The sequence below is a fragment of the Aspergillus fijiensis genome (assembly GCF_003184825.1).
Source record: "Aspergillus fijiensis CBS 313.89 unplaced genomic scaffold BO72scaffold_22, whole genome shotgun sequence".
Classification (NCBI taxonomy): Eukaryota; Fungi; Ascomycota; class Eurotiomycetes; order Eurotiales; family Aspergillaceae; genus Aspergillus; species Aspergillus fijiensis.
The window spans coordinates 270,461-283,322 of NW_024468998.1; the positions used below are offsets into that span (position 1 = coordinate 270,461).

General features: G+C 54.0%; 4 protein-coding genes across 4 annotated transcripts; 3 read left to right on the forward strand and 1 right to left on the reverse strand.

Annotated features, from left to right (window-relative positions):
* Positions 1-1,445: 1,445 nt before the first annotated feature.
* BO72DRAFT_377660 (FAD-dependent oxidoreductase) lies at positions 1,446-2,623 on the forward strand (the record flags this gene model as incomplete). Its single annotated transcript, XM_040941272.1, has 3 exons — positions 1,446-1,826; positions 1,884-2,281; positions 2,335-2,623. The coding sequence occupies 3 exons, from the start codon at positions 1,446-1,448 to the stop codon at positions 2,621-2,623; spliced, it is 1,068 nt and encodes a 355-aa protein (XP_040801477.1).
* Positions 2,624-3,539: 916 nt separating this feature from the next.
* Positions 3,540-7,321, forward strand: ireA (bifunctional endoribonuclease/protein kinase IRE1). Its single transcript, XM_040938909.1, has 2 exons — positions 3,540-6,761; positions 6,818-7,321. Exons 1-2 carry the CDS (start codon positions 3,739-3,741, stop codon positions 7,272-7,274), a joined length of 3,480 nt encoding a protein of 1,159 aa, XP_040801478.1. The 5' UTR covers positions 3,540-3,738; the 3' UTR covers positions 7,275-7,321.
* Positions 7,322-7,534: 213 nt separating this feature from the next.
* BO72DRAFT_527631 (ankyrin repeat domain-containing protein) lies at positions 7,535-8,985 on the reverse strand (the record flags this gene model as incomplete). The annotated part of the gene is made up of 2 exons (XM_040950123.1): positions 7,535-8,294; positions 8,345-8,985. 2 exons carry the CDS (start codon positions 8,983-8,985, stop codon positions 7,874-7,876), a joined length of 1,062 nt encoding a protein of 353 aa, XP_040801479.1. The 3' UTR covers positions 7,535-7,873.
* A 1,727-nt stretch (positions 8,986-10,712) lies between these two features.
* BO72DRAFT_377622 (isocitrate lyase 1) lies at positions 10,713-12,571 on the forward strand (the record flags this gene model as incomplete). Its single annotated transcript, XM_040941268.1, has 5 exons — positions 10,713-10,916; positions 10,987-11,142; positions 11,197-11,539; positions 11,594-12,146; positions 12,211-12,571. The coding sequence occupies 5 exons, from the start codon at positions 10,713-10,715 to the stop codon at positions 12,569-12,571; spliced, it is 1,617 nt and encodes a 538-aa protein (XP_040801480.1).
* Positions 12,572-12,862: the final 291 nt, after the last annotated feature.

Consider the following 12,862-nt stretch of genomic DNA (forward strand, 5'->3'; position numbering starts at 1 on the left):
CCGATATGAACAGTCCTGAAAAAACACTCTGGGAAACTGTTTAATTTAGGCGGTAGCATACAGAGCCGGCAGAACAGAATGCGACCTCTTGGCTCACCGCCCCAGCTGGCAGAAACTAGCGAACCTCGTAACTCTCCAGGCGGATTTTGGGGATGAACAGTCCTGAAAAAACGATCTGGAAAACTGTTCAATTTAGGCGGTAGCGCGAAGAGCCGGCAGAACCAAGCAGGACCGCTCGGCTCACCGCTTCCACCGGCAGAATATAGTGAATCTCGCGGCAGGGGATTCAGGCCTGAAAAAACAATCTGGAAAACTGTTCAATTTAGGCGGTGGCAGAAATACCCGGAGCTGGGACGTCCCGCTGCACCACCACACTAGCCGGCAGATGCAAACAATGCAATATCACGCCAGGCCATCAGCCATCTTCACCATCAACAATCTCAGGTCTTCTCTTCCCACTGCAATCCACTTTGACATCCCCGCACCGGAGAAGCTTCTTGAAACCGACAGAGCAGACTTGTTCCAGCTGGGACGTTCAGGAAACTCGATTTGCAAGACATTCGAAACTGCGAGCCAGGAATGCAGTTTCATGTTGCAGCGTCATGAACGCGTTTCAGATCTATTTCTGTACAATCCCACTTCGCTAAATCTGCCTTTCTCCGGTCTCCTGGGAAGAACAAACCACTATATGCATGATGAACTGAACTATCTCCAAAGTCACTGTGCTAGAGATGGAACAATCGGTGGAATCGGAGCTCCCCCACTTGTCGGGAGTGGCCGCGTGTGCAATCCTCCTGTTGCGGGCATGGCATGCTATCTGTAGCAACATGCCCTATCAGCGTTGTCGATGCCTTGATTGCTGACGAGGCCTCGATTGACTATCGCATAGCGCAGTCTTAGCCATCGACATGAGTAGGCGAAGGAGGAACGACTGTTAGCAGGATCGGGATAAAAGTGTGCTTGCCAGCAGCGGCTGGACCCGACGGGCGGGTGGAACCGCCTGTCGCACTCCTCCATCTGGGCGCTTCGATCCGAATGCCCACCGCCGCAACCAGAGATACTGCCTTTTCTCATGAGGCCATGTTATCATAATTTTGCGGGTCTGCTCGGCAAAGACACTCCCCGAATGATTATATATGCTGTCCAACCCTCACCTGTGATTCCTTTGGATTTGTTCAGCATGAGCTAGCTCCGCCACAGCTCCTCGCCACGTGTGGTTAAGCGGTGCGAGATCCTTTCTTATAGAGTTGTACTGTACCTTGGATCCGTCTTGACAAAGGCCCCCCTCCCTTCAACACTCCACTTGCCTATCTTGCTTGTCTTGCTTGTCTTGCTTGTCTTCACCTCTTTTCTCAACATCCGACGAAGCTGATGTCGGCCGGGTCGGACAGGCAAACCTCCACGAACTTATGGTAGTGCACAAGATCCTCACATCCTTGGGCAAGATGGGTCAACTCCATGATTCCTCGAGTGGCTCGAATGTCCCCTTCCCGCAGCGTCCTGTAATCATCCTTGGTGCTGGAATCATCGGTTGTGCCACGGCGAGACTGCTCTTGCAAAATGGTTTCCGGGTGGTGTTGGTGGCAGAATATCTCCCCGGCGATCAAAGTATATGGTATGCATCCGCCTGGGCGGGTGCAGCATGGCACGCAGCAGGGGCCATCAGTCCCGAATATCGATATATCCAAGCCGTCACTCACCGCCATTTGCTTCGAATGGCCCAGGAAGAACCTGACTCGGGCGTTTGCATCGTCGACTCATATGAATACCTCGAACAACCTCCTTCCGAGAACTCATCAGCTTGGGGCAAAACTGTGCTCTCCAAGGTAGGATAGATATCACTTAGCATGCCCCAGCAACTGGTTTCGCTAACCCCGCGTCAGTGGCGTGACCTGCAACCAGGAGAATATCCTTCCGAGTTTAGCTGTGGCTGGCGCTATGAGACTCTTGTGACCGATCCGACGATCCACATGCCCTATCTGGGTAAGAAAATCACCGAGCTGGGTGGCCAGTTCATCCGCAAGCGAGTCGAGTCTCTTGAGGAACTGCATCATATGTTTCCCGAGTCCAGCATTTTCATCAATGCCAGCGGGATCGGAAGCCAGACCCTCAAGGATGTGCGGGACGATCGGTGCTTCCCTGAAAGAGGCCAAAACGTCTTCTACAAGACGGACAACTGCCGGACCATGTACTTCCGGAACGGGCAGGAATACACCTATGTCATCCCCCGCCCAATGTCGCACGGTGTGGTCCTTGGTGGCGTGAAACAAGCAGATAGCCTGTAAGCATGGTTTGGAGTTGGGTCGGCGGAACAAGGATGCTGACTCTTTGCAGGTCGCCCGAGGTCGATATGGAGATCGCTCGAGATGAGATTGCGCGGGCGCATCGACTCGCGCCGGACATTGTCCCAGAGTCGCCCTCTGAGGAGGCTCTCAGCTATATTGTCGGAATCCGACCGTCGCGACGAGGGGGCTTCCGCTTGGATTCTGAGCGGCATGGAAATCGGGTGGTTTTGTCTGCCTATGGCTTCGCGGGTGGTGGCTATGCCTTCTCGTACGGCATTGCTGATGCACTAGTTAAAATGGTAGAAAGTGCCGAGAAGGATCAAGTCTTACTTGGATGATCATCGTCTTATCGGCAGATGATTGTTAATGCCCGCACCGTTTGCTAGTTAGCGCGATATGTTGTTCTTTTAAGACCCAGAATTGATTGCAGTGTGGAGTGCACCGGATGGCACTACTGAGACAAAGCAATCAAAACGATTCACCTCCTGAAGAAAAACTTGGATGAGGAGCGACTCTGTAGTTGTGGCTATGGACAGAATGTCTTACGTCTCTCGGATTGTCATTATCTCGATTATATTGACTCAATTTTGCATAGAATCATGTAGAAAGGTAAGCACAGAATTTTTTCACTCCTCAACACTGCGCCTCTTGTGTTCTGTGTAGTGTGTACCTAGTACTGGGTAGTTGGCGTGATAGCCCGCACTAGACCAGGTTCCTTTTGGCCCCCTTAATCGGATTTGGTATCAGACAGAGACTCTAGGCCCAAATGAGTATCAATCTTCCGGACCGTCCGTGGAGCGGGCGGGCTAATCACCTCCACAATTCCCATCCATTCCACCCATTCCACCCATTCCACCCATTCCATCCATTTCATCCATTTCATCCATTTCATCCATTTCAATCCACACTCTGCCGTTCTAGGGCTGACGGGCCGGTCGGGGCTGGGAGGCAATGCAAATGGCGCAAACGCGTCAGCAGTGAGCAGCCGTAAGTTGGTAAGTGACTGTACTTGTAACAAACAACTAGCAGTTATGCATCACGTGCCCACCAGGCGGCAGCTAACTGACTTAGTACAACCACCGACCTATTCACTGCGGGCATTCCACCTGGGCTCCCTCCCTCCCCTTCCCGCCCTGTCATCCAATGCATCCACTCAATTCCTCCTCCTTCTTTTCAATTTCAATAATCCATCCCCCCCTCCTCTCTTCTCCCTGTCTTTGAATCTCGTTTCCCTTTCTTTCTCTTCTTCTTCATCATCATCTTCTTCTTTTCTCTATCCCCATTCCTATTTCTCTTTCTTATCCACTTCTCCCACCTCTTTGAGGCCAGCTTCGACTCATGACACCCTCCGTGTCACCACACCCTTTCTAATCCTCCCACTCTCGTCCACACAAACCCCCCTCCCCCACAATTCTCCCAAATCCATTTCTTATCATCATAGGAGTTTCTCAGCATGCGGTGGCGGCTGCCTGGCGCCCAGTCGACCCTTCCTTCCAGTGTCGCACTTCTCCTGCTTCCAGTTCTTGTTACTCCGCAGCAGTGGCAACAACAACGACATCCTCAACAGCAATATGACCTTCCTTCTACCGTTTCCGTCCTGCAGCAATCCCACGGACCCCCAGCGGGAAACAATCCTTCATACGTCTCGGATGTGAAGTCCAACGATGTGAGCGCCCTTGCAACCATGGCTCTGGCGGGCTCTAGCCGCGCCGTTCGAGCCCCTCCTGCCCAAGTCAGCAGCAGCTCTTCCGCTGGGCTGGCTCCGCAGCTTCACGCGCGGTCTTTGCAGGACTGGAAGGTTGAGGACTTTGTCCTTCTGGCGACCGTCGACGGTTCCATTCACGCTCGTGACCGCAAAACCGGTGCGGCTCGCTGGGCCTTGGAAGTCCCTAGCAGTCCTACCGTCGAAAGTATCTACCACCGATCCAACCGCTCGAGCTTCGATCGGCAACAACCGGAGGATGATTTCATCTGGATAGTGGAGCCGAGTCAGGGTGGTAGCCTCTACATCTACAGTCCTGGCCCGGATGCAGGATTACAAAAACTCGGGTTGACGGTGAAGGAACTTGTCGATGAGACACCTTATTCCGGGGATGACCCCGCCGTTACGTACACGGCACGGAAAGAGACCACTCTGTATACCATCGACGCACGATCGGGGACTATTCTCCGGGTGTTCAGCTCCCGCGGCCCTGTCTCATCGGGCCAGGAATGTCGAAAGGTTGATGGTCTGGATGGGGATGCAGAGGAGTGCGAGACCCCTTCTGGCACCTTGGTGCTCGGTCGCATAGAATACACGGTAGCGATACAAAACACAGAGACGGGGGATCCCATTTGCACGCTAAAATACTCTGAGTGGACGGCCAACAATCGTGACATTGACCTCCAGAGTCAATATGTGAACACAATGGACCAAAGCTTCATCTACAGCATGCATGATGGCGTGGTCTTGGGATTCGACCATTCTGAGATGGATCGCCCACGCTATACTCAACGTTTCTCGAGCCCCGTAATCCGGGTCTTCGACGTGGCTCGCCCGGTTGGCATTGACTCGCCTGATCAGCCCACGCCGCTAGTCCTTCTCTCGCAACCTTCACAACCCCCTGATCCTGACTATGGATCGATCGATGATCGCGATTCACGCGTCTTTATCGATTGCACCGAGGCTGGTGGCTGGTATGCGATGTCAGAGGAGAGTTACCCCCTCGTGACCGGGAGAGCCAAGATGGCACAATGTTACAAGAAAGACTATCTCCGTCATGGGCAGCCGTTGACGAGTTTGACCACAAGTCAACAGCAGGATGCCTTAGCCGGAGTCCACTCCCTCCATGCTCCTCGTGTCATTCGCCGCCACATCCCAAGCATCTCGGGGCCTTCGTCCGCAGACTTCTCTAATGATACCCCTCCTCGAGGGGTCGTCCAAAGTTCATCTGAAATAGCCTTGCCGCCTGCTCTTCGGCACAGTACCATCATCCGCAAGGGCTGGGATAATGCAGTCGATATCTTCGTCACGCTCCTATTGCTGTTCTTCGGTACCTTCATCTGGTTCAATTCGCATCATATCCAGGAACTGGCCAAACAGAAGTTGGACTTGAAAAACATCATTGTGTCATACGGGCAGCCATCACTGTCGACGCCGTCGACCCCAGTCATCGATGGTCCTCATATCAAGCGAGAGGTTGACGAAACCCGGTCAGCACCAGAGGTCATGGTTGACATGAGCGTTTCTGAGGAGCAACAGTCTGCCGGTGATATGACCCCCAAGCCTAAGAAAACCGTCAACACCCTGGCGCCTGATACGACTCCTCGAGTTCGCATCCGAGAGCCGTCTCAAGGACCCGACGCCGATGATGACGTGGACGACTTCAACCTTCAAGAATCTGAAAAGGGCGACGGCGAGAAGCCGAAGAAGAAAGCTCGCCGTGGACGCCGTGGCGGGAAGAATCACAGACGTGGCAAAAAGCCCACCGAAGGCGAGGCCAACGATCAGGCAGATCGCGTTGTAGAGGAAGTGAACAATCTCCAACCCCAGTCACGCCTGGAACCAGACATTCAATTGACCCGGACTGTGTCGAACGAGATTGTTCAAGTAGGTGGTGTCCTCCAGATTGGTCGTCTCAAAGTCTTTACCGAGGTGGTGCTGGGACATGGAAGCCACGGCACTGTCGTTTACCGCGGGTCATTTGATGGCCGAGACGTAGCTGTGAAGCGCATGTTGGTCGAATTCTACGACATTGCATCGCACGAAGTCAGCCTGCTGCAGGAGAGTGATGACCACGGGAATGTCATTCGGTATTACTGTCGGGAACAGGCTGCTGGGTTTCTCTACATTGCGCTGGAGCTCTGCCCAGCCTCGCTGCAGGACGTTGTTGAACGTCCGGGTGACTTTCCCCAGTTGGTTCAAGGTGGCATGGACATGCCCGACGTTTTGCGCCAGATCATTGCAGGTGTTCGGTACCTTCATTCTCTCAAGATTGTTCATCGGGATTTGAAACCGCAAAACATCTTAGTCGCGATGCCCCGCGGTCGTGCGGGCCCGAGCTCGCTGCGGCTGCTTATCTCCGATTTTGGCTTGTGTAAGAAATTGGAGGATAACCAAAGCTCATTCCGCGCGACTACCGCACATGCGGCAGGTACCTCTGGCTGGCGAGCGCCGGAGCTGTTGATGGATGAGGACATGACCCCGGCCATGATGAGCACCGAGTCTCAGCACACTGAATCTTCCGAGCCCGCCGTAGTCGATCCTCAAACGAACCGTCGAGCGACTCGGGCTATAGACATCTTCTCCTTGGGCTGCGTCTTCTATTACGTGCTGACCAGGGGCTGCCATCCGTTCGACAAGAATGGGAAATTCATGCGGGAGGCCAATATTGTCAAAGGCAATCACAATCTGGATGAGCTTCAGCGGTTAGGGGAATATGCCTTCGAGGCAGAAGACCTGATCCAATCGATGTTAGCCCTGGACCCACGCAAACGGTAAGTCACGCCACTTGATTCTTTCCCCACTGCTAGCAAGTCTAATCCGGTTCCAGACCCGACGCGAGCGCCGTTCTGACTCATCCGTTCTTCTGGCCGCCCTCCGACCGCCTCAGCTTCCTGTGCGACGTCTCGGATCATTTCGAGTTCGAGCCACGTGACCCTCCGTCGGATGCCCTTCTTTGTTTGGAATCCGTTGCCTCGCGTGTGATGGGTCCAGACATGGACTTCCTACGCCTGTTACCCCGCGATTTCAAGGAAAACCTGGGCAAGCAGCGTAAATACACTGGATCCAAGGTTCTCGATCTTCTGCGGGCCCTGCGCAACAAGCGCAACCACTACAACGACATGCCTGAACACCTCAAGGCGCACATTGGTGGGCTACCGGAAGGCTACCTAAACTTCTGGACTGTGCGATTCCCCAGTCTACTGATGAGCTGCCACTCGGTTATTGTGGAGCTGAAGTTGACTCGCATTGACCGATTTAAGCGTTACTTCACCCCTGTGGAGTAGAAGTGCAGCTTTGTGCATATGGAGACGAAAGCTTCGGGTACATATTTTGGAAATAGTTGACTAAAAGCATTTGGAATATATTTATCGTGATTTCTACGGTTTAGATAACTTACGGCGCCTTGCAACACCTTTGGTGAAAGCGCGTTGGACTGTATAGACTGTTTGTATCGAGTGTCTCGTCGAAGAAATCAATATTGTAGTAGTGCAAATTGGGAAGAAAGCTGACTCCCGCCAGATTGCTATCGCATGCCCAAGAGAGCGGCGGATATGAGTCATTCTATTGATTGAGAAGCATGCGGCTGAGAGGCGGGACTGCTCGCGTGAGACCATGCACTTTCACATGCCATTTCTCCGGTGCTCCGCAGGCCTCACAGCTCCGCTGGACAGGTTACTCCGTCACGGGTACAGCCGAAAAGGGTGGCATGCATCAGAGGACATTCATCTCCGGGTCTGCCCCTGCCGCACCCCGCAGTTTCGGGTAGACCAGCTGTACAGTACATACATGTAACTGAGCTTGGATCCAGGTGGCGATTGTCAGAATCATGTGACTTTCGCTGCAAATATGTCCCCTCCAAGGTACCTATAGATACCTAGTATGCCTATCCCAGCGTGCAATCCGGCGCCAGGCGCACTTCGGAGCCCAGATACTTTTCGATCAACTCCCGCCGTGCCTCCCACGAGGGAGCCTCCAGCAACGTCGCCGGCGACACCCACCACCGATTCATAATCCGCGGATTCGCGCCGGCATCGCGCAGGAGCTGGGTCATTCTTTCATTGTTCTTCAGAATTGCCCGCATCAGCGGGGTCTCGCCGCCACCATTCAAGGTAAGATCAGGATGTACACGCGGATCCGCCAACAGGATAGCCGCTAGGTCGTCGTCGTTCCTCTCTACCGCCAGGCCGAGGGCGGTCTCGTCTTGATAGATTCGATTCAGGTCAATCTCGTCGCGATTGACCACCAGTTGGAGGAGCTCGGGCTGTCGGTGAAGCACTGCACTGTGCAGCACGGGCTGGGGGCCGCTACGGCCGTTGGTTCCCAGCGAAGCGCCGCGTTCGAAGAGCATGGTCACGATCTCAGCGTGGTCCTGCCGACGGCGGCTAGGAGCGCGGTCTCCCCGCCATGTTTGATGATAACATCCAGCTCTAGTTCCGGTTGCTGGGGGTCGTCGTGGTAGGCGAGGAGAGTGCGGACGGCGGCCGTGTGGCCGCGGATGGCCGCCATGAACAGTGCAGTGCGATCCGCCTTCTCTCGCTTATTGGGGTCGGCCCTGTGCGCCAGAAGAAGCTCGATCATTGCAGCATGTCCCACGGCTGCCGCGAGCAACAGGGCTGTGTATCGGTTCTTGTCAATCATATTAAGGTCGACCGGCGGCGGTGGCGGGGACGGTGACGGTGACGGAGATGACGCCCCCAGCAGAAGCCGGGCCATTTCCAGAGATCCATTTTCAGCTGCGAGACTAATCATCGGTCGTCTTTTATCGCGAGACCTGACATTGCGGTCGGCCCCGGCCTGAAGCGCCTTGCAGGCGGTGGAATAGAGGTCGTTCTGAACCCCGTACAGCAAGGCGGCGGTTGCATCACGCCGGTATAGACACGGCACCAGTAATTTATAGACTCGACGACCTTGAAGTAAGGCTGCGAGGTCGGTTTGCGTTTCAATATAGGATTCCACCTGCAGAAGTAGCTCGTTTGTAAGCGTGCTCAGAGACATTGTGCTTTGACCATAACAAGCATTGTAGGTGTTTGCTGAGCGTTTGCATGTCTGGTACGAGGGAGCAGACTTGCACTCGCAGGATGGTTCCTGAGTGGACGAACTGACGAACGTGTAGCCACGCTAACATAAGATCGATGTGATAACAGTGTTTGGTTTGTTCAAGTTGTTTGCGTTGAAAAGACCATCTATGGCCCAGCAACGGCAGAATATCACCAAGTTGTCGTTACCGCCTCATCATTGAATCCATTGCGCCCCACCGATATCATTGGCTGCTGTACCCGCTTGCCAAGCAAATCTGATCTGAGTCCATCTCAAGTCATAATTGAACGTCCCTCCTTTACTTCTAGTAGTTGTTTGCGCCTCGAGGGACTCCCGTGTGTATTAGTAAGAATGAGCACCTTGTCACATAATGCGAAAGACCAGCATGTGTCAGAGGGAAAGTGCTACTGAGAGAGGAGACTAACAGATTCAAAGTGGTACTTTAAAGCTGGTTTATATTTGTCTGTACTGAAGACTATACAATGAAACATGTTTCTATTTGACTGCCATTGTTGTCAGGCGGGTTCCGATGGAGTGTTTTATCTGTGATTCATAACAGACCAAGCGAGTACCTTATTGGATCTCATCAAACAATGTCGTGGACTTCGTGAGATCACGGAAGGAAGCTCCTTGAATACCCGACAGTGCTTTTCGTGGCCGTCGAATATGCAGGCTGTCGATGTCGATCTGGACGAGTCAGAGGATCTGGCTGGGTGTGGCCGGCGAGAGGCAGTCGGGACCGAGGTTAATTGTTCGTATTGGTGCCTGCAACTTCGGGCTGCAGTACGCGTATGGTATGGTAAGCTTATCCCCCCCCCCCCGGAAGCACATGCATCGACGTCATGGACTCACTCGTATACTTCCTCTTCCTCTTCCTCTCTCTTACTCTCTCCCAGCATCAAATTGAAACAGGCACTTCTCAGAGCACGACTACTAGAGCCGGTTCTGGTATTGTCCAATGCTCTCTCTAAGTCATTATTGATCTCCTCTACCATGCCAGAATACAAAACCACGCTGTCCGACCCAAATATGCCAAGGACCATCCATCGCCGCGGCGTGGCGACCGAATAATAGCCCCGGAAATGCCTCAGGCCCGGGGGAAGGTGGAGGGTCTCTCCCCTTAGACCGAGGATCTTCAGCAGAACGTGATCCTCTCTCCCGAACCTCATCCACCGACCACTCAGCTTGCTCCTTGGCTCCGACCATGACTTGTGAATCTGGGACACGGTTAACCTAATTCACCTCCTCATGTAATTCCTGTCCACCCTGTCCACCTCTCCAGTTCCCCCAGTTTTCGAGACATGCCGGGTGCGTCTGCTCGACCACCCTTTTTGTCCCGCTGATCCGAACGTTTACCGACGACTGGCCCAAAGTCAATGACTCTGACGCACCGACGATGGCGCGTGTGCATCTGCTGCTCCTGCTCCTGGGCCTTAAATATCGACCCTTTGGCTCGTGATTGTGAGGGTCAGTACTTTAACCCTTCTCTTACCCTCCGTCTCCTCGTTGCCTCTTTTCCCTCCGGACTCTCCACTCCAATTTGACTTTCGTTCTTCTTGCTTATCTTACTTTCCCTGGTCACGGTTCTTATAGATCAGTAGACTGGCTATACTGCATACACTGTCTCGGCTTGCTTCCTGATTCCCTCCTGTTGCCCTCGCACCACCCCTCCCGTCTCACACATTATGGGTCTACACGAAGACGAAGACCAGAAGTATCTGGAAGACGTCCAAGCCGTCAACGCTTGGTGGAAGGATTCCCGATGGAGACATACCAAGCGCCCTTTCACTGCTGAGCAGATTGTGGCGAAGCGCGGAAACCTGAAGATTGACTACCCATCCAATGTGCAAGCCAAGAAGCTCTGGAAGATCTTGGAAAGCAACTTTGAGGTTAGTCCAGACCTTTGGAGGGGTGGATGTGAAATGAAGCTGAAGCTAACTATTCTCCTTGTGCTTGCAGAAAAAAGTGGCCAGTTTCACATATGGCTGTCTCGACCCCACGATGGTCACCCAGATGGCCAAATACCTCGACACTGTCTACGTATCGGGCTGGCAAAGCTCTTCCACTGCCTCTTCCACCGACGAGCCCTCCCCGGACTTGGCGGATTATCCTATGGTAGGTTTGGGACATATGGAAAGGGCTTGTTCCCGTGCTGACGTGAGGTACTAGAATACTGTCCCTAATAAGGTCAACCACCTCTTCATGGCCCAATTGTTCCACGACCGGAAACAACGCGAGGAGCGCATCACCACCCCCAAGGACCAGCGCCATAAGGTGGCTAACATCGACTACCTGCGGCCTATCATTGCGGACGCTGATACTGGCCATGGTGGGTTGACTGCCGTGATGAAGCTGACCAAGCTGTTCGTCGAACGGGGTGCGGCTGGTATTCACATTGAGGACCAGGCTCCAGGCACCAAGAAGTGTGGCCACATGGCCGGTAAGGTGTTGGTGCCTATTAGCGAGCACATCAACCGCCTGGTTGCCATTCGTGCCCAGGCCGATATTATGGGTACGTCTGCCTTTCGCGCAGAGTTACGAACTTGACTAACGGCGAGCAACGCAGGCACGGATCTCCTGGCCATTGCCCGAACCGACTCCGAGGCCGCCACCCTCATCACATCCACCATTGACTACCGGGACCACGGCTTCATCATTGGCTCCACCAACCCCAAGCTGCAGCCGCTCAACGACCTGATGGTCGCTGCCGAGCAAGCGGGCAAGTCGGGCAATGATCTGCAGGCGATCGAGGACCAATGGACGGCTCAAGCTGGCCTGAAGCTGTTCGACGAGGCTGTCCTCGACGCCATCCACCAGGGCTCGCACAGCAACAAGCAAGCCGTGGCGGAGGACTACTTGCGCAAAGTCAAGGGCAAGAGCAACAGCGAGGCTCGCGCCCTCGCCAAGAGCATCACCGGCGTCGACATCCACTGGGACTGGGACGCGCCGCGGACCCGTGAGGGCTTCTACCGGTACAAGGGCGGGACCCAGTGTGCGGTCAACCGGGCGGTGGCTTACGCCCCATTCGCGGATCTCATCTGGATGGAGAGCAAGCTTCCGGACTACGCGCAGGCGAAGGAGTTCGCCGACGGGGTGCACGCCGTGTGGCCCGAGCAGAAGTACGTTGTCCTTTGCCAACACTTCTTTTCTTGTTGATCAAGCTGTGCTAACATGCGCCCGCAGACTCGCATACAACCTCTCCCCCTCGTTCAACTGGAAGAAGGCGATGCCCCGCGACGAGCAGGAGACCTACATCAAGCGCCTGGGGGCCCTGGGATACTGCTGGCAGTTCATCACCCTGGCCGGGCTGCACACCACGGCGCTGATCACGGACCAGTTCGCCAAGGCCTACGCCCAGCAGGGCATGCGCGCGTACGGCGAGCTGGTGCAGGAGCCCGAGATCGAGCAGGGCGTCGACGTGGTGACGCATCAGAAGTGGAGTGGTGCCAATTATATCGATAATATGCTGAAGATGGTGACGGGCGGTATCAGCAGCACCGCGGCGATGGGCAAGGGCGTGACGGAGGATCAGTTCAAGCATTGAGGGGGTGTAGATGTGCAATGGCTGGTGAGATTGAGTCTCACAAGAGTTGTAGATACCTTTTGGCAGTTCAACAGTTTCAAGCTTTTATATATTTCGGTCGGGGATCTTCTGTGTAGTCTCGATCTGTCACTTGAATCCGAGTTAATCTCAAAAATACAGCGTAACAGAATGACTATACCTCCATTGAGAACGTAAACCATTTTGAATGCTACTCTATGAATTCTGTCATCAAACAAGTGTTTAAACACCATCCCCATAATCCAGACCCCTCATCACGTGCACCCAGCTGAA

Bases quoted from the DNA above. Each gene is read 5' to 3' on its own strand.
- ireA (XM_040938909.1), top strand. From the start codon at position 3,739: ATGCGGTGGCGGCTGCCTGGCGCCCAGTCGACCCTTCCTTCCAGTGTC. The intron at 6,762-6,817 runs GTAAGTCACGCC...ATCCGGTTCCAG, and splicing joins GCCCTGGACCCACGCAAACG to ACCCGACGCGAGCGCCGTTC.